The 20,668-nt window shown below is 55.3% G+C and overlaps 1 protein-coding gene across 9 annotated transcripts in view; it reads right to left on the bottom strand.

The window, feature by feature from the left end:
* TBC1D14 (TBC1 domain family member 14) overlaps positions 1-20,668 on the bottom strand; it is a 113,339-nt gene that overhangs the window by 81,610 nt on the left and 11,061 nt on the right. For all 9 annotated transcript variants that reach the window (XM_055589176.1, XM_055589182.1, XM_055589183.1 and 6 more), the window contains exon 2: positions 17,777-18,512. In XM_055589176.1, coding sequence (XP_055445151.1) covers positions 17,777-18,495 — 719 coding nt within the window. In that variant the 5' untranslated portion in view covers positions 18,496-18,512. The remainder of the gene's footprint in view (positions 1-17,776; positions 18,513-20,668) is intronic.

The raw sequence follows: 20,668 nt of genomic DNA, 5'->3' as shown, positions 1-20,668 counted from the left end.
ACACTGTGAAAATGCCTACATAATGTAGTGCAGAACACTGCTAAGGGGAAAAAACACACAGCTTTATTCTTAGTCTCTGTCTGGATACCAAAGAACAGAGGGAGAATGGAGCTGCTCGTTAGCGACAGGCTGCAAGCACCATGGACTGTGAGTGGGCTCAACCACAATGGCGGCTGAGCAAAGGGACGAAATGGCCACGCTCTCCCGTTTTAGGGATTCTGACAGGTAAGATCAGACCTCAGGTGGAAAAAGCATACACGGGAAAAAGCATTCAGCATCAGGCAGAGCTGGGCTCCCATCCCACCCTGGTAACAAGCTGCTGGACTCTGGGTAAGAAAAGAACCTCTTGGTTTTGAGGCACCACCTCCCAGTTACGCGCTTTGGGACTGTCAGGAGTGCTTATCAATGACACTGAAAGCAGTCTGCTCATCATATAGGGCCAAGCACCGCATCTCGTTGAATCCTTAGTCACACGGGGCTTCCCTGGTGGCTCAACGGTTACAAATCCACCTTTAATGCAGGAGACTGCCTGCAATGCAGGAGACATAGATTTGACCCCTGGGTTGGGACGATCCCCTGGAAAAGTAAATGGCTACCCACTCCAGTATTCTTGCCCAGGAAATCCCATGGACAGAGGAGCCTGGCGGGCTATAGTTCATGGGGTCGCAAGAGTTGGACACAACTGCACGGCTAACCACCACCACCTAGTCAGTCACACACGTTATTTCTTTCACTCAACAAATACATGTTGAGCAATGCTCATCTCCGAGGCAGGGCCAAGTTCAGGAAACACAATCAATGATGACCAGAGACACAGGTGTCCGTCCACCACAGGCTTATGCATAATTTTCCTCAAAATGAGGAAATTCAGAGACATAACCTTCACGCAGTAAACCAGAATGCTTGGATCTGGACTTAAGTCTGTATTTTCCAAGAGCGGTTCTCAATCCTGGCTGCAAACTATAATCACCTAGGCAGCTTTTTCAAAACCCCTAATGCCCCTCTCTCACCCTAAACCGATTAAAACTGGTCTCTGAGGGCAGGGCCTGGACAATTTTTTTTTTTTTCAAGTTTTCTGAATAATTCTATTGTGCTGCAAAGGCTGAGGACTTTGTTCCTTCACCAATAAATGTTCCCTTCCCCTGCTATCTGTTTAACTGATGCTTTAATCTACGCATTGAATTTAAGATTAACTCCTTTCCAGCAGTTTCCATGAACATCGAATTACTTTTAGAGTTTGCTTTAAACGGCCCAACAATTCTATCTGCTAAAGCAAAACCGAACTGTGAACACCTGCTTTGTAATGAGAACGTTTCCAGGATCTTGTTCCCAGGATCAGGCTAGTGCAGGTCCCCAACCCAGGGAGCCTGTGGAGCCCACCTGCCTGCGCCCTATCCCCCCACAGCAGCAAATCCAGGCCCTGCCCCAGGATTCGCTGGAGCCCAGCAGATCCTTGTCTTCTCTCGTATGGAAAACACTCAGCCCGGAGTGTGCACACCGCAGGCCTGGCCCGTGAGGATTAAGACAGACCAGTCTCTTACGTGCGGCTCCAGAACAAGAGCTCATGCTGGCCAAGTGAACAGAACCGAGTCACGTTCTAACACTCCAGGGCCAGGCAAGGACACCAGCTGGGCATCAGGGATGACTGAGCCCCAGGCCCTGTTTTTGAGGGGCTCACAGTAAGAGCGAGACAGAACACCACTGAACTAAACCAAGGAGGCTGCGGGAACAGAGGGCAGCACGCCTGGAGGAGGCTGCCTCTGCCCTGGCCACGGCGGGGTAGGCGTCACAGAAGAGGTGTCAGCTGGGCTGGGCCATGAAGCTGTGCAGAAATCGGCCCGGGGACCAGGGCAGAGGGAGAGAGAGCGTGTCAGGTCAAGGCAGGGCAGGGCGAGCCAGCGGTGCTGGGCTCAGAGCACACTGTCCCATGAGTCAGAGCAAGCGCCCGGGGGAAGGAGAAAAGGGGAAAGTGGAAATGTTAGCTGCTCAGTCGTATCTGACTCTGGGACCCCATGGACTGTAGCCTGCCAGGCTCCTCTGTCCACAAGATCCTCCAGGCAAGAATACTGGAGTGGGCTGCCATGCCCTCCTCCAGAGGATCTTCTCGACCCAGGGATCAAACCTGGGTCTCCTGCTTTGTAGGCAGATTCTTTACTGTCTGAGCCACCAGGGGAGCCCAAGGAAAGGAAGGGAGGAAGCTAAAGTCTCTGCATTCTGCAGACCGCAGGACGTGGAAGGACAAATCCTCTCAAACTTCAACTTAGTAACCAGAGGCCAGAGCTATGAATGCTTCTAACAGTCCGCCGGCCCTCACTGAGTTTCCTCGTTCACACAGCAGGGGCTGGACCTTCGCTGCCATCAACCTGCAGCCAGGACAGAGGGCTCCCGGAAGCTCTCATCCTCACCTCGGGAGGCGGCAGATCGGAGCCGACCGGGGTCAGGGCCGCGGTCAGGAAGCAGCAGCACTTCTGGGACTGTGCCCCAGGAAATCACCCGGAATGCACACAGCGCGCACTGAGGTGCCTTCAGCCCATTTTATCACCAGAAAGTAGGAACAAAAGCCATTTCCTTATTGTGAGATAAGTAAATGATTCACAGGATGGAATACCACCACAAAGACACCAATATGTATGAACAATTCATTTTTAATCATGTGAGAAAATGTTTTCAATAAGTAAAAAAAAAGCAGGATATCAAACTGTAGTGATAACACACATTTTTATGGATAAAATTCAGAGAAAGTCTGTAGGGAAATACAGTAAAGAGGAACATCAGCAGCAGATGTAAAAGTGGAAAGGACAAAAATAAAATGATAACATAAAAAGTCAAAATTTTCCTACATATTTCTAAACAAATAAAAGCTTTGGGAAAACATGTAAAAGAAGGTTTACCATTAAAAACAAAAGGCAAAAACCTCCCAGCAAGAACACGCCGTTTCACAGACACCACCGGCGTGGACGCCACACGAGCAACCTGAAACCTACACCGCGGGGTGACCTGATGCGGGAGCTCAAACTGTTGGGGGGGGAGCTTCTCTCAAATTCTAGAACAATAACAAAGCTGAGAAGAAAAATATTTAGATTTTAAGAGCTAAGTGTTCCAGATCTCTTTATTACTCTTTTAGATTTACAATCTATCCCTCATTCACTTAAAAGGATTTACTGAACACCTACTAAGCGCTTGCACTGGCCAGGAAAACAGAACCAGAACAAATAAGCCGCCTAAGACGCAGCCCCTGCCTTCAACCTGCAGGAAGCTCACGGTGAGGGGCTGCAGAGGCTGTGGGTGCTGTCGCAAAACAAGACCACGGACTGTGGATCCAAATGAGGGGGTCTGGGCGGGGGACAGCTGATCAGAGGAGGTTTTTCAGAGGCACAATGAGAGTTTGCCAGCATAGCAGGCCAAAGTGCAGGGGTAACCCATGCTGGCTCAGAGAACTCACTTTTTTTTTTTTTTTTTTTTTTTTGGGCTGAGTCGCACGGCTTGCAGGATCTTAGTTCCCCAGTTAGGGATGGAATGTGTGTGCCCTGCTTTAGAAGCACAGAGGCTTAACCACTGGACCACCTGGGGAGTCCCCGGAGAACTCTAAGTCACGTTTCGTCACGTTTTGTCTCTGTTACTGTAAGTCACATTTTGGTAGGGTTTTGTGGCTGTGGCATAGGACGAGGGCTGGATGCAGAATGCTCCCTGGGTCACGTCAGGCACTGAGGTGTTGATGCTGCAGATGGCGAGGACTACTGTTTAAGCAAGAGGGTGACAGAGCATTCAATGTACAGACCTCAGGCATTACTTCTTATGAAGAAAGGGGATCAAGAAAAATGATTCAGAAAAATGGCCAGCCAAGGCTCCTTGCTCTTCACCAAACCCACTTCCTCATTATCCAGGCACTGGGCCCGTTTCCCAGCCTCCCTCACAGGTGTGTGTGGCCACGGGTGGAGAAAAACAGCCAGCCAAGGCTCCGAGGTCACACTGCCAACATTTGCTGGATCACGAAAAAGCAAGAGTTCCAGAAAAACAGCTACTTCTGCTTTATTTGACTAAGCCAAAGCCTTTGACTGTGTGGATCACAACAAACGGGAAAATTCTTAGAGAGATGGGAATACCAGACCACCTGACCTGCGTCCTGAGAAATCTGTATCCAGGCAGTGGCCTGTTTCCCAGCCCAACTCACAGGTGTGTGTGGCCACGGGTCGGAGCGCCAGCCAATAAGCTGTGAGTGGGGTGATGTGCGCCCCCTCAAGTGCGCGCTCCCCAGGAAACCCCCCACATGCAGCGCGTTCAGACTCTGTCCCCTCTCCGGCTTGATGCAGAGGAGCCTGGAATCCTCAGGTTGAAATGGACAGAGCCCCGAGATGGGGAGGACATGGACGAGAGTGGAAATGAACCTCCGCTGTGTCTGAGTCTTCAAATATGTTTCAAGTTTGTTACAACAGCTAGCATTCACCTAAGCAAATAGGTATTTATGTCTTCTCCCCACAAACTCTGAAAGTGAAAAGTGAAAGTGAAGTCGCTCAGTCATGTCTGACTCTTTGCAACCCCATGGACTGTAGCCTACCAGGCTCCTCCGTTCACGCGATTTTCCAGGCAAGAGCACCAGAGTGGGTTGCCATTTGCTTCTCCATAATCTCTCACCACCACTCAATTTCCTCTGCTTTAAAAACAACTGCTGTCAAAGGAACTTCTAAAAAGAATGAAACCTGTTCGTTCCAGGGTAAAGGCTCAGAGTAAACAGTCAGATGCGAGGGTGGGGGCTGACCGGGAAACATTCCTTCTCGTCTAACTGGCTGCTTGCCCTCTTCTTCCTCCTCATACTAGGCTCTCTTCCACCTGTGAACAACAACAACAAAAAACATGCGACCCAGTAAACCCATGTAAATCCCAGTAAACCATGCGAGCCGCCACCCCAGTAAACACTAACGCTGCCTACCATCCGGCCAGCAGCTACTGCAGAAGACCCTCCGGTGCGCCCTGGGGGGTTCAGGGTGGAGAGAACCAGACGACTGGCCCTGGATAGTTAAGCGATGGTTTCAATCAGCACAGACTCTTGCATCTTCCCATACGTAGAAAAGCTCTAAAACCATTAACTTGAGATATCTTCTTTCTGTGATTAACAATAATCTTTTGTGTTTGACTACAAGTTGTTTCTTTCTCCCATCAAAAAACTCCAGACCCTGGCTCCTTGTTTATCTCTCTGGAACAGTCAGGCCATCAGAGCTATCAGAGAGGCTGCCTTCCTGGGCTATGGTCCTCAGGAATGCCACGGAATGAAACAGAATTCTCAGTTTTTGGGTGGTGCACTTTTTTCAGTCGACACAGCCCTGTAGGATGTGAACTGGGAGGCAGAGCCCATGCCCTCCTGACCTTTTCCCCTGGACCTCCCCTCCGAGGCTTCCCTGGTGCCTCAGATGGTAAAGAATCCGCCTGCAATACAGGAGACCCAGGTTTGATCCCTGGGTTGGAAAGATCCCCTGGAGAAGAGAATGGCAACCCACTCCAGTACTCTTGCCTGGAGAATTAGGAGCCTGGCAGGCTACAGGTCCAGGGGGTCTCGAAGAGTCGGACACGACTAAGTGACTAACACCTTCACTTCTTTCCCCTCCTGCTAGGAAATGTATTTAACCACCCAATCCTGAAACCTAAAGGAAATGAGAACTTAATTCCAAACCCTAGTTTTCAGACCCCTACAAACATTCACTCTTCCCTGTAACACTATACACAGAGCTTGAATTCTAAAAGCCTCTGGCTGAAAGCAAAGGGGAATGAATGGGAAAGTGGACTGTGGCGGGAGGGGGGGGTCACCACGGCCATTAGGCAAATCTGGATGACTCATCACTCCTCCATATATAGAGCCTTACAGGAATCCCGAGACAAACCACAACGACTCACAACAGAGAATCAGCAGAAGTGGAATTGAAACAACTCTCCCTTACAGACCCAGCTCAGTTCACATAAACAGGAACTAGCTGATCTGATGTGGCAATCCAGTAAGACGTGCACATGAAAAATGCAGAAGGCACAGCAGAGTTTAAATGTCAGCTACATCGAGTGTCCAGGGCTCTACAAGCAAACACGCAGTCGTTTTAAAATAGGCACTACTCAAGGTGGAAAACCGAGCAAGACAGGGTTAACCGCTCTGTCGTTCCACTAACATTTTTTAAGTAGAACAGCTCTTGTACTCAACTGGGCAGAGGGAAGTTTATTTCTGAGCAATGAGTAGCTGGCAGCTGAAGAAGTGTGTTGCAGGAATGGAATGGGTCAGCCTGTGGGTTCCTCCATGCCCTTGTACCCCCCCAGAGTGTCCTGAACTGCACACTGAGTCACCCTCCCAGGCTGACCATAACTTCAGTTTCCATAAAGATGCAGCATGCGACTTCCCGATAGTACAGGACACTATGGGTGTGGCATCAAGTCAGGAAGCCAAACGAATCTTGCAAAGAACAAAGACATTCTCTTCATCTCCCACTCCCCAAAACTGCCTTGCTTGTGGCTGTGGAGTTGCTAAGGACACGAACACCTTGCAGAAGCCAGGGCAGAAACGACACAGAGAAATCAGTGCAGCCCATGAGGTTTACCAGGAACATGGTCCGGTTACTGAACAGGGCAGATACAGAGCCGCTCCTGATTACTGGCTCCAGCACTCTGGAACAAAAAGTCCCTGACCGCCCCCACCTGAGGCCAACGGGCATGTCAAAGTCAGCACCGAACAGCAAGCAGCTGAACGTAAAGGCTTTCTTTCCTCGGGTATAGACAAGTTTCCTAATCCTCAAACAGGAAGGAAGCAGATCATCAGACCCAGCTGGGATTTCCCAGGACACCTTCCTGTTCCCTTGAGTTCCTCCACCTAACAGAGAACTAGTGAGACCACAGAAAACCAGCCGGTGGCCTGACTTTAATCAAGCCACCATAACGTGAAAGAGATCCTCAGGTTCACCCTCCAGGACCAACGGAACCCTTTGTTTCTCTTTTTTTGGCTGCTCATTTCTTGGGCAAGCTGGCACTTCCGAGCATTCCTTCACTCATTCGTTTACTCAACCAAGAAGCGGGGAAGAGACTCCTGATAAATTCTGGACAGGGCATAGCACTGACCACTATGCCAAGCAGTGTGTGTCGCCTGGTTATCGCCACGCCAGAGACGAGGAGACCAGGGTTCAGGAAAGCGAAGCCCAGGGCCCGCCCCAGCCCGAAGGGCAGGTCAGAGTCACGTCTCTGGCTCCAGGACGGCACTCTCTGAACCGCCCCTCCTCAAGTCGCTGGAGGGACAAGACACCTCAGAACACCCCTCGGAGGGGCAGGCTCCCCCCGTCAGTATCGGGGACTCTGAACCTCACCCCCGAGCTCACAGGCAGTGCCAGACTGGCCTCAGGTGAGACCCGCAACACGCAGCAGGTGGCTCTTGCCCCACCCCTCCTTCCAGAGGAGGAGGCAGGCCCCGTCTGCCAGCTCCCTCTCCACAGGGTCCCAGGGATGGCTCCTTCCACAGGCTCCCCTGGGCTTCACACACCTCCCTACTGACTCACTTGTTTTACAACCACCACGTGCTACTTTCACACGTGATAACAAAGGCTTAAAGTCAAGTCAGAGATGTCATCTGGACCACTTAGACCAGTGCTGGACAACACAACGCCCCACAGTGCCGGGAACATGCAAATCCAAGCCGTCTCATGTGGCAGACACTGGCCACGTGTGGCTGCTGAGCACTGGAATGTGGCCAGTGGCACTGAGAAGCCAAAATACCCATTTTAATTCCATTTAAACAGCCACACGTGGCCAGTGGCCAACATTCTGGACAGCACAGGTCTGGGGTCCAGCAGTAAGCGCCGCAGGGCACCTCGGGTGAAGGCTGCACAGGCCGCCATGGACCAGGGACGGGGAGCCCACCGCACCGGCTGCCTCTCAGGGAGGTGGGGAAAGGGCAGCAGAGCCCACACACCTCAGAGACCCGGCCAGTCCCTGGCAGCCTCAGAGCCTCTGGGCCTGCCGTGGCCTTCCTCATCTCGTGCAGACCACTGCTCACCTGTCCCTGCTCAGCGAGGCCCTCCCTGACTCCCCTATTCCAAACGGGCCCCCCAGCCCAGCCTTCCACCACCCCCATCCCTCTCCCCAGACTGTGCTTCTGATCCCCCACCAGCAGCTCAAGCCTGACAGGGAGCATCTCTCACAACCTGCGGTCACAAGAGACCACAAGGGCCCCATGGCACTTTCTGGGGGAAGGGGCTTATCGGCGGCTGCACCCCAGCACTGGGCCCCCACAGGTATCCATGGAGGAAATGGAGGAGGGTGAACTCAGCAACCTGACCAGCGTCTCCTGGGTTCTGACCGGGTGCCAGCACGGGACGAGGGAGACGGAGTCCCTCTGGGGGCACCCATCAATGACATCGCACAATGGCGCTGCCATAGCAACAGCAGGGAGCCGTGGAACCACAGCAAGGGGGCCCCCACCCTTCCCTGGGGACCTCAGCGAGTCTCCTCGCTCACAGCGTCCAGAGCACGAGGGGCAGACGTGGGACGTCCTCCAGGAGGGGTCGGCAGGCCCGTGGGGGGACAGAGGGGCGACCTGCAGATGAGACAGTTCCTCTTGCCGGACGGACTGCTGCACACACAGGACACAGCCCTGCAGAGCACCCTGCCGGCGCAGAGGCGGGGGCTGGGGGCGTAGAAGGCAGAGCTGCCAAGCAAGAGTGCGCCCTCTGACGCCAGCGAGGCTGCAGGCAGGTTTCTCCAGCCGAGCCCACCCTAGCCCTGGGAACGACAGCTGATGTCATGTCCCTGCACGTCTGGGCCTTTACTGGTGCGGACCCCACGCTGCCCTCATGTGGGCTCCAGCCCCTCTCACGTTTTGGGGAGTGCTGCTGCAGGGGGCCCCCGGACCTGGAGCAACCAGGCGATGGCCCCCCAGGAGGAGGGCAGCCAAAGCCGTAGTAGGGGCAGCTGAGGTGACACACACGAGCTCCCCCCAGGGTCTCCCGTGAGCCCCCCATGTGTACTCGAGCTCCTCAGGACACACGGAAGGTCACAGAAGGCCCGTGAGGCTGGTCCCCCACAGAGGCTGGACAAGCCCTCCCGAGAGTGGGTAAGCACTGCAGAAACGCTTCAGGGTGTGTGTGCACAGAGAAGCATGGAGGTGTCCCTGAGCGACCAGGCCTGGACCTGGGCTACAAGGGCCAAAGGGTCTTCTTGGGCAGCAGCTGGAGGAGGGCAGCTCCCCGGAGACCAAGGATGCAGACGAGGAGGGACACCTCACACCTCACACCCAGCCTGTGCCGGTCTCGCTCCCCTCGGACCTCTCTTCGTGGCATCTCCCAGGCCGTGAGCATCATTCAGCACCAAGAGGAGATGAGGCAGGCAGGCACTGAAGGCCACAGAGGCGCCTTAAAGGCCTATGAGTCAGTGAGAGAAGCCAGTCTGCAAAGGCTCTATACTGTATGCTCGCCATGAAGACCCGAGAGAGGTCAGCCGTCCCGGGGCTGAGGGGGAGAGGACAATGGGGGACAGACAGAGGGGCTGTCAGGGCCGGAAGCGACTGTCTGGCACCATGATGTGGACCTGTCGTTACACGTCTGTGCAAACCCACGGAACCTGCTGCGTGGAGAGTGAAGCCTCATGCAAGCGGAGGACTCGGTGCTGATGGTGCTGGGTGGGGCGGGGCAGATGCTGACAGCACGGGAGGCTGTGCATGTTGGGGGGCAGGTACACGGGGTCGCTGCCTCATTGTGCGGTGAACCTACAACTGCTCTGAAAGATACAATGACCTTTGAAAAACTAAATATGTTGATTAAAACCTACGTTTGCACATAGAAAAACAATCCAGCAGCCCTGAAAGCAATGGAGTCATCTATGTGCGCTGAACACAAGAGGACTCTGGACCCCGGTGGCCACGTCCAGCCTCCACAGCTGTGCCCACGCCCGGCTCCCCCGCCGGCCAAAGCCACCACCTCCATCTGAGCACCAGAACCAGCCCTGTGGAGGCAACGCCAGGACCAGGCACCGAGTTGGCTCCTCTCTCTCAGGTGAGCAGAAACAGTGACAGAAGCAAAAACACAGGTTTCCCCAACATTTAAAAGAGAAACCAACCCCATAGTGCTGCTCCCTCCAGCTCTCACCCAACTCTTGGCCCTGATGCAGAAAACCCACCTTAAGAATCGCTGTGCTGGCTGTTTCCAGCCTGCCTCCTCCCGTCCCGGTAGCTTCGCCCCGGTGATGCTTTGCCCAGCACCGCTCCGCTGGCACAGCTCTGGACCCCTTGCTGAGTCACGGGTCAGCCCGCATCTCCCCGACACCAGCACCCTGGGCCCAGCGGATCACGCCCTGCCCTGCCGCCCGGCTTCCGCCTGGCTTCCCGCCCCACAGCCGGCGGCCTCCTCTCCCCAGGCCTCTCAGCCCTCACGCGGCTTCAGGCTCACTCCTTGATGAGCGGTGACCTCATCTGTTCCAAACCCCGGACGAGGCCAACAACTCCAAACTTGAATCTCCTGCTCAGACCCCACTGCCCAAGTCCGGGTGTCCCTGCCATCACCGACTGCAGGCTCAGGCCCACATGGGACTGGGACCCACCAACCTCGCTGCGCCCCTCCTCATGGCTCACTTGGTCCATCTCACAGGCTCCTCGCTGCTCCTCTAACGCACCAGGCCTGCCCGCACCCCTCCTCAACCCAAGTTGCTCGGCTCCCAGACGTCTGCGCTCATGGCCTTCCTGACGCACTTCAAGTCTCTGCTAGAATCTCCCCTCCTCGTCCCCCTGAGAAGCACGGCTTCGCTGGGCACCCTGACCATTCCACAACCCGCCTTCTCCAGTGCCCCGTCCTGCCCACTGCCTCTACTCTCTCATTTTCTTCACAGCGCTTATCATGGCTTCATTCATTTATTCACTGTGAGTATTATCTGCAGCCCCCCACTAGAACACTGTCTAAGCTCTCTGAGGACAAAGGTCCTTGTTCCATCCAGAAATGAATCCCAAGCACCTAGAATGGTGTCTTGGCAAATGGCAGATGCTCACTAAGTATCCCTGGGAAGGACGGACGATGAGAAACACAGTGCCTAGCATGAGGCTTGGTCCACTGCAGGCCGTCGATGAAGAAACTATCATGCCTGTGACTTGCTGGCAAAGCAAACCCACAAAGCCTAGCAAAGCGCAAGGAGGCCACACACCCTCAGGGACCCAGCTGTCCCTTCCGAGCCCAGCTGTGTCCCGACAGAGGGCCCGCCAGACGCTCCCGTCCCGCATCTGCGAGCGATCCTATCCGCTGCACCCTCGCCACACCTGAAGGACAACCTCAGACCGAAGCGCAGGTGGAGCGAGAGAAACATCTCCGGTTAAGGCTGCCGATGACCTCCCTGGTGTCACAACCACAGCTGGTGAGAGCCGAGCTGCGAAACCGGGGTTGGAAAAGCAAAGCGCAGGCATTCCACAATCGAGGGAGCTGAGCTACTGCAAATCCATCTGGTGCAGGAATTCACATAGGAAGACAGAAAACCCTGCGCTGAGGGAACCAGGGTCAACGCGTGCCTGGGAAACCACCGACACGGAGCAGGAAGGACGGGCTGGGAGCACTGGAGACCCCGCAGATCTCTCACTGGCAACAACGGAGACCGCCTAAGGGGCGCCCTGCCTGCTGGGACCTTCCCTGCTTCTCAGGCTCAAGGCCGAGGCGGCACCGAGTCTAACCTCTCTCTGCCAAGGTCTCCCCGGCCCGGAGCCTGAGCCTCGGGACTCAGAGCTGAACGGGCCGCTCCACGCTCTGGAACACGCGGTCTAGATGAGTCCAACACTGGGGGAAAGGCGCGCTCCAACCATCAGCCTGCAGGGTCTCCAGGGCGCCTCTCCTCTTTCTCTCCCTGCCCCAGCCCCACATGCGAGCAGGGGCGGCGCGGGCCCCTGTGGCACCACAGGTGGGTGCTCGCCGGCTCGACCTGAGGGCTGGGAGGCGCCCTAGGGGGTGAAGCGCCCGCTGTGCGCTCAGTGTGCTGGGACCCGGGCCCCGCCTCTTCCAGGCTCCGCCCTCTCTCCTGGAGGCAGCTCAGCAGCTCAGCAGCCCTGCGCACACCTGTGTCTTCCTCCCTGTGGTGCTTACATGCTTCGGATCTGGGGTCTCCACATGCCGTGGTCCCCAGAAGCCCCACCTACTCTGGGCTCCACCACCTTCCCATCTCCTCTCCCAGCTCTGCGCTCCATCCTGAGCACCTCTTGTCAAGGCGCTTTCCAAGAAATGCTGTGCTTCTCCCCGCTCCCTTGACTCCCTGGCTCTAAACTAGGGCCCCAGGAATGGCTCCCTGAACACAACAGGACTGACGCACCGGGGGAGGGGTCACATCCGAGCTGCCGCAGGAAGGACCGAGTTCGAGGGAGCGACAGGGCCACCGCAACAGAACCAGGCCGCAGCCGCTGGCACATGGTCAGGGACACCAGGCGATGCTACAGGCAAGGCTCACATCTTGGCGACACCACCAGTCAGCGGGAAACAGCCCAAAGAGGAGAGAAACGGTCTCCGCCCGCCTCCTGCCTCCCATCTTTCATAAACGGGACCTGATTCCTGCCGGGAGCCCCAGCTGCCAGCGACCAGGGAAACACACATGTTTAACTCTCAGGCTTCCCCAGGGCAGGAAGGTCCCCTAGGAGGTTGAACAAGTCAGCCCACAGCAGCTAACACCCACCCTCTGCCTGAGTAGTTGAAGATCAAACCCAGAGGCCGCATGGAGGGGCTGAGAACGGCGCCCTGCGGGCCCTGCGCTCTGCCTGCTCCCCCCGCCCCAGGGGCTCCAGCCGCCACGTGTCTCTGGTTCCCGCTCACCTCCCTTATCAGAAAGCTAAGAGCAAACGTGTTCCTTAGCACTGCTCAGGTTGCCTTTCAAATGAACAAATCCCCAAAAGCCTAGACCAGTATAGGAACTAAAATTTCAGATGCGCACGTTCATGCCGAGTCAAAGTGCCCACACAAAGATTTAGTTCTCTTAGGCCAGTGGTTGCGAGCTTTTTCAGATGGCAGGCCCTTTTTAAAAAGAGCAACCTTGGTGAAACCCAACAAAAGCAAGAGAGCGGGCCCAGGAGCCCACATGCTCACACTGGGTGCGTGCTCTGCCCAGAGCTGCCCCTACGTGACCTCACTTCATCCCCACACCCACTCTTTACAAAAGGTACAGTCAACCCCGTCACCCAGCACGCTCTGGGGTCACAGAGGGTAACGAAGTTTCTGGAGGCCACAGCGGTCAAAAACGGCCAAGTGGAGGTTCAACAACTGGCATCAGAGCAGCACTGGCTCTCGCCCACCGACACCTCCTGTCTCCACCTTCGAGTCACGACTTGGTGCCAGGACAAACCACACACAGCGCGCTGCCGAGGAGCTCCCAGCCAGGCCAGGAAGCAGAGCAGAAAAACGCATCATTACAGTCCTTTAAACCCAGCCAGGTGCCCCACGCCTCCCGGCCACCCGCAGGCGGTTCCCTCCGCTCCACGTGGGAACTTGGCGCACTCCTCTCATCCTTCGGATGCAGCGCCAGCATCTCTTCTAGGCAGGGGACGCTCCGATCCCCTCTCCTGAGAGCTTTACGAGGGGCTGCGCAAAAGGAGATGGACGTGGTCAGAGCGAATCCCCTCCTCCCAGACCGGACCACAGCTGTCGGCCCTGGGCCTCACAGACGCCCCAGCCCTGTCTCCGCAGAGGCAAGCGTGTGGCCTGGCCCTCTTGCGGTGCTGCCAGCTCTCTAGAGGAAGGCTCTGACGTGCTCTGGGCTCAGAGGATCCCTTAACACTGTCCCTCTCTTCTATACAAGATGAGGGGCCTGCTCAAAACATACCACAGCAGTGGAAGGCCACCAACACTTTATAATAACTTTAAGTGGAGTGAAAAAGCGAAAATCTTCCAGTCATGTCCAACTCTTTGTGACCCCATGAACTATACAGTCTGTGGAATTCTCCAGGCCAGAATATTGGAGTGGGTAGCCTTTCCCTTCTCCAGGGGATCTTCCCAACACAGTGATTGAACCGGGGTCTCCTGCATTGCAGGTGGATTCTTTACCAACTGAGCCACGAGAGAAGCCCAAGAACACTGGAGTGGGTAGCCTATCCCTTCTCCAGCGGATCTTCCTGACCCAGGAATTGAACCGGGCTCTCCTGCATTGCAGGCAGACTCTTTACCAACTGAGCCACAAGGGAAGCCTTTAAATGAAGTAAATCTATTAAAATACTGAATCAATGAAAGTAATATTGTAAATCAACTACACTTTAATTAAAAGAATACATACAAAACATTAGTAAATTTCCCTCAAAGAAGCAATTAAATACCAACATTTGCAGCATGCTAGCTCAGTGGTTCTCAACAGCTGGGTGATTTTGCCCACCTCCTACCCCACCTGCCCTGGCCCTCTGGGGACACCCCCAACGGCTGAGGGTCTTTCTGGTGGCCACACTGGAAAGGTGCTGCTGAAAACTAGCGAGTAGAGGCCAGCAGCCTTCAATGAACAAGGCAGTCTCCACCACAAAGACTCACAGGGTACCAGCAGAGCCAAAGTGGAGAAACCCCAATTCTTTCCATTAACGGACCAATCAAAGCAAAGCACAATATGTGGACGAGAACTACAGAATGCGCCACAAAACATATTTTTTAGAAATGATCATATTTATGCTAGCATCATTGATAACTTCTACTTACAGAGTGCCAGAAGTGTCCTGGACGCTTTACCTATTCGAGCTGTGAACCTGCCCGGTAGTTTTACGCCCCTGAAGGCGCAGAGAGGTGAAGTAACTTGGCAAGGTCATATTAAGTAGGAGAGCTCACACTGAACCCAGCAAACCTGACTCCTTTACCAGCACTCCTGACTTCAGCACCCCCACCAACATGCGCGCGCGCACACACACACACACACACACACACACACGCCAAGACCCGGCACCCGCAGTCAGCCCCCAGAGCGCCCAGCTCCCTGAGCGCCTCCACGCCCCAGTCTCCTGACTGGCCTTCCCCCACACCGCCTGCGTCGCTGCCCACAAACACTGTGGAGAGTGGACTCGGTGAGGAACAGGAGAGCAGGCGGCCCAGGCTCCAGCGGGGGACAGTGGAGAAGCAGGATGACGCGGGGGCCTGGGCTGGGAGCCACAGTGGCCCAGCTCCAGCCCCAGCCCTGCCTGCGACAAAAAAGCACACGGTCCACCAGCCTCTGAGCGCCCGCTGTGGGCCAGCCTTCTCCGTAACTCACCTGTAAAATGTTTAGTGGGTCCCGAATATTTTGGGCACAGAACTGCCACCCTTTCTCCCCTCTGGGATTACAGGCTGAAACTCTTCTCTAACACTCAAGAGTCTAGCACAAAAAATTTGTGCCACAAAGTTTGTGCTACTACATTCGGCCCATGAGAGCACACATCTTGACTCATCTGTCATTAATATCCCAAAGGTACTTAGTAAAGGCTCCTAATTACAGTATCACAATCCTCAAAAACAAGGGTAAGGAGACAAGAAGTAAGAAACAAAACAAAGAGGAGATGTCTGATTTCCGTGGCACAAAGCTGAGAAAGATTTTCAAGAAACCATCTGCAGTGATGGATGGCGTCTGCTCTCAAAGGAGAAGGGGCTCCAACACGGTGAGACAAAGGCAGCAGACAAAGTGTTTGCCGTCAGGACGCTCACAACAAGCAACAGCCTCTTCCAAGTCTGCTCTATCTGGGTCTGCACCAAGCCTCACACACGGGAGCCCACCGCGTCCCCCAGCCCAGGGGACGAGGCGGTCTCATCGCACCCACTATGGAGATGAAGAGGCTGACATGGAAAGCAAACAATGACGACACGGGTAAGAGCACACAAGCCGCACGTCAACGACGAAACAGGCGCCTGTGCCAGGCACTTGCCACTGCCGTTCCAGAGACAAGAAAACTCAAGAGAGGTGAAGCAACTTGCTCAAGGTCACACAGCGATAACAGAGGTGCGGGTCTGCTGAACTCCAAAGCTAAGCTCTTTCCTCCATGCTGTTTCCCAGCCACCTCTATTTTCAAGCCAGGCTTCCCAAATCTGGCAAGAACCCCAGGGGATTCTAAAAACCCGTCTCCAAGGCATTTTCCCTGAGACTCTGATCCTGGAGACCTGCGCTGGGCCCTGAAGAGCCATATTTAACAGGCACCCAGATGGTATTCAGGCTTCCCTTGTGGCTCAGCTGGTAAAGACTCCGCCCGCAACGTAAGAGACCTGGGTTCGATCCCTTGGTTGGGAAGATCCCCTAGAGAAGGGAAAGGTTACCCACTCCAGTATTCTGGCCTGGAGAATTCCATGGCCTGTATAGTCTGTGGGGTCACAATGGGTTGGACATGACTGAGCGACTTTCACAGATGGTTTTCACAAACAGGGAAAGTTAGAAACTCTGATCTGAGCAAAGGGGGTGGTGTGGCCACTCGAATCTGAACCGCAGAGCAGTGTTTGAGGGGACCATGGGTGTCCCTGACAGTTCCTGGGCTCCACCACTGAAGGCGATGGTGGAGTCACCGAGGTCTGCAGCCGGGAATTCTCCTGGGGCTAGAGCAGTACCCATCGATGGATGCATCATGGAGAAGAGATGTCCCATGAAACCAGAGCCTATGTCGGGGAACCTTCTCACTCAGGACTGGACTCAGGCTCATGCAAGATGACTCCCACTTTGGCTGATGACACAGCTGAGGCAGCCATGAGTGGACGCGAGTGCGCACGGCCACAGAGGTCTCCAGCTGACTCCAGCCAGCACATCACGCCGTATTGAAGGGACACCCAGCACCACATGCCCAGCATGGGCTCCGCGACAGGCGTGCACAAGGCAGCCAGGCCGACCCCAGAAGCAGGCCCAGCCGCCCGGCCCTGGCTCCTACCCTCCAGAGAGCTGCTGGCGAGCCTACGGCCACTCCCGGCCCACTCTCCAGACCCCCCGGCACTTCCTCGCAGCGCTCCACAGTTTGGGAGCTTGTGCCTGCCTGTGTGACTGACCGCGTGTCCCCTCCCCACCACCGTCGGTCTGCAAGTCCCCCAGAATCACGGCCGTGTTACTCCTGCGTTCCCGGTCAGGAGCAGAGCCAAGGACACGCACACAAGACGCATGCTGAACGCAAATGTGAGGCACAAGAGACGGGCAGATGCTGCAGGAGCTGGAAGAGAGCCACGGGGAGACCAGCATCCCTGCTCAGCGCCCGGCTGGCGGGCCACTGTGGGGAAGGGGAGTGGGGTGCACGGCCCGCTCCTAGCACAGGTGGGAACGTGGGTGGCTGTGGGGCGGTGATCCGCACACCTCAGCAGGAGGCCCAGGAACAGACGCAAACAAAGGAACACGGCCATGCAGGAGTGCAGGGCACGCGCCCAGGGCCGCCCAGACATCCCAGCCCCCGGTCATACCAGCGGGGCCTGGGGCTGCTAACTCGATTATCACCCTCACCAGCACCTCCGCTTGGCCCAGGAAACTCCAGTTATCAGCCTGAAGGGCCCCTCAGAGGATAAGGCTGACAAAGGGTGCTGACTTAGTAACAGTGGCCACTTACAGGCCACCCTCAGCCACAGCACGTCAGAGGCCGGCGGCCAGGAAGCGACAAGAGACTGCGTGAGCCAGGGCCTCAGGAGTGACAGCCAGCAGTGAGGGATCAGACCGCAGAATCACCAACACGCCAGGCCTCCGCCGAGCTCACAGGATGCTGGGCTGCTGGGGACAGACTGCCCAGTTATCTGTACAACAGCATCTGCCCAACAGGCAGGAAACATGCGACACGCTCCGGACGGAACAGCAAGGCAACGGGTCTGAGCTGAACAGCCTGGCTCTGCTAGAGAGATGGAGACCACGGTACCTGGTAAAGAAGTGGCTGAACGGCCCCAGGAGTCTCAGCTTCCTCCCCTCCTCCGTCTCACCGGCACAGTCCCGCTGGAGGTCACGGGTCTCCCTGGTGGAGCTCAAGGTGACGTCGGTGAACTGCGGGTCGTCGTCGTTCTCCAGGGTCACGATGGCACTGGAGCTGCTCGTGACCACGAGGTCCAAGATGTCCTCGTTGCTGAGGGACAGCGCGGTGGATGGCTCCGTGCTGAGGCTGGACACGCTGCACACTGAGACATTGTTGCTGCGCTGCAGGGCCTGGGAGGCGGGGCTGTAGAGCTTCGCCGAGTCGTAGCCTGTCCTTGGAAACGTGGAGGACTTGCGCAGGCTCTGCTCCCTCTCGGCGCCGGCGGGAGCCGGGGGCGCGTAGGAGGGCAGCAGGCAGGCACTCTGGCAGGCTCGCTCAGGGACGATCTCCGACTCGGACGGCTTCCTCCTCACGTGGACCACACTGCAGGGGACAGGCTCCGGGTTGCCGATCTCGAGGGTAGGAATGCCCGAGTCCACCGATTTAAGGCTGTGCCGATCTTCTAAAGCACTGAGTTTCAGCTTGGGCCCATACTCGGGCAACGAGAGGGACCTGGGCGCCTTGAGAGCCAAGTGTTGCAGGTTCTGAATGTGGTTTCCTGGTCGACCGTCCAGAATGCCCATCAAGGCTACGCCATTTGTAGAGGTGGAAAGGTTTCCATCAGTCATCTTGGTCCAAGGAAAAACTAGGGGAAAAAAAACCCACAAAAATGGAAATTAAGACAGTGGATATAAAAGCCAAAGATGCAACTCCTCTGGAGTTCAAATGTTCTGATGCCCCCTTTTAAAAGAGGAATCCTTGAAAGATAAAATTTAAAAAAGCCCTACATACCAAAGTATGAATTCAGGACCAGACGCTAGCATGTTAACATACTACCATCACGATATAAAGTACCCCACCAATCACAACCGTGGGCCTCAGGCCAGCACTGGGAGCAGGAGGGCCGTGCCCAGCAGAGCAAAGGGGTTTGGTTTTCCTTGCTTTCTAAAATGATAAACACGTGATACCTCTGTCAAAAGTATGTGAGTTCATAACCCACACACAAGTCAAGGTGCAACATGTGTGGACAGCATAAACATCAAGACGTCTCCATCAGGACAGAAAACAAGATTGGCCGCGTGCGCCAGGTGCAACGAGATGATCCGAGACACAGGTGAGCGGCGGCTCTCCACAGTGCTTCAGTCATCTCACTCGAGTCTCCAAGGCAGGGCGTGTTATCCGCTTCCCCACAGACGAAACTGAGGCTCGGGTTCAGAAAAGCCTGCAGGGTCACGCTGTCACTTGGCGGTTCAGCTGGGATCTACAGGGCTGGCCCCAAACCAGCCACCCAGGGGACGAATGGCTCCGTTTGGGGCTATAAAACCCAGGTCAGAAGGCTGGTTCGATGAAGAAGGATAATCGATAAAAGAAAAAACTAAAGGCCACGAACCTGGAGAAACACCTGATGGGGAGAGTCCGAGCTGCTGGTGACACAGAGGCCCTGCCTACGGTTTCAGTCTCAGGCGGGGACGAGGGCGTGAGAGGCCCAGTCCTCACGGACTGAGAGCCTGGTGCGTTCCGCTGTGTTCCTTCCCACTGTCCTTTAAAATACCGAAAACTAAAGAAACCCGGTGGTGCATTTACATCTGATCCATGGAACAGAACAACATACAGAAGAGATCTCCGGACTCAGACATTCCTGGGTTCTAACCCCAACTCCACTAGACGGCTCGGGGGAATGAGAGAAAGTGCCGCTAGAAAGGCTTCAGCAGGCACCGACCACCGCCCCCCCACCCCGCCACCCCGAACTCCCACAAGCACTCTGCGGGCGGCTGCTATCATCAAACAGCAGGTTTTGAAGCCTGGCAGTGACACCGATAACCACTCCCTTTCGGGCGTTACTTTAGCTTCTGCAGTGAGCGTCCTGCTCCCCTTGAGGAAGCCTGGCCGGGCCTCTCAATGTCAAGTCGGCAAAAGCACATTCATTAAAAGCAGACAACAGGGGAGGGGTGAGGCCCCTCCTCCCCAGAAACTGAAGGGGCCTGTCACGCAGCGCAGCACTGGAGCAAAGATAGAAATAAGGGGCAAAGTCAAAATGCACAGTTCAGGAACAGACCAAACTGTGTATAAAACCTTGAAATGTGACCCAGTGGTAGGGAAGGATCATCTAACTGTGGTGTCGTACTAACTGGTTATCAGTTTTTCTTGGCAAGACGAAACCACATTGCACGACACCAAAACAAGACAGCAAACCAAAGGAGAGCTTAATACAAAAATGAGATCATAAAGGTGATCACGCTAAGTAAAGCGCTTTCCTAACCTACAGGGCTTCCCTACGGGCTCAGACAGTAAGCAATCTGCCTGCAATGTGGGAGATCCAGGTTCAGTCCCTGGGTCAGGAAGATCCTCTGGAGAAGGAAATGGCAACCCACTCCAGTATTCCTGCCTGGAGAATCCCATGGACAGAGGAGCCTTGTGGGCTACAAGTCCATGGGATTGCAAAGAGTCAGAGACGACCGAGCAACTAACACTTTCAACCTACAGAGCAAAAAGGACCAAAAGGACCTGGGCATCAGCTCACCACACGGAACACATTTTAAATGCTCTGCAGTTCACACTTCTCCCAATTCCCGGGGCTGCAGTTCCTACCCTGAGTCCCCAGCCACGAGTTCCTCCCAGGCAAAGTGAAAGTGAAGTCGCTCAGTCGTGTCCGACTCTTTGAGAGCCCGTGGCCTGTAGGCCACCAGGTTCCTGCGTCCATGGGATTTCCCAGGCAAGAATACTGGAGTGGGTTGCCATTTCCTTCTCCAGGGGATCTTCCCAACCCAGGGATCGAACCCCGGTCTCCCACATTGCGGGCAG

This window comes from Bubalus kerabau, chromosome 7 (genome assembly GCF_029407905.1).
Source record: "Bubalus kerabau isolate K-KA32 ecotype Philippines breed swamp buffalo chromosome 7, PCC_UOA_SB_1v2, whole genome shotgun sequence".
Classification (NCBI taxonomy): Eukaryota; Metazoa; Chordata; class Mammalia; order Artiodactyla; family Bovidae; genus Bubalus; species Bubalus kerabau.
The sequence above is the reverse complement of the archived record's forward strand: the minus strand, read 5'-3'. Positions and strand labels throughout refer to the sequence as shown.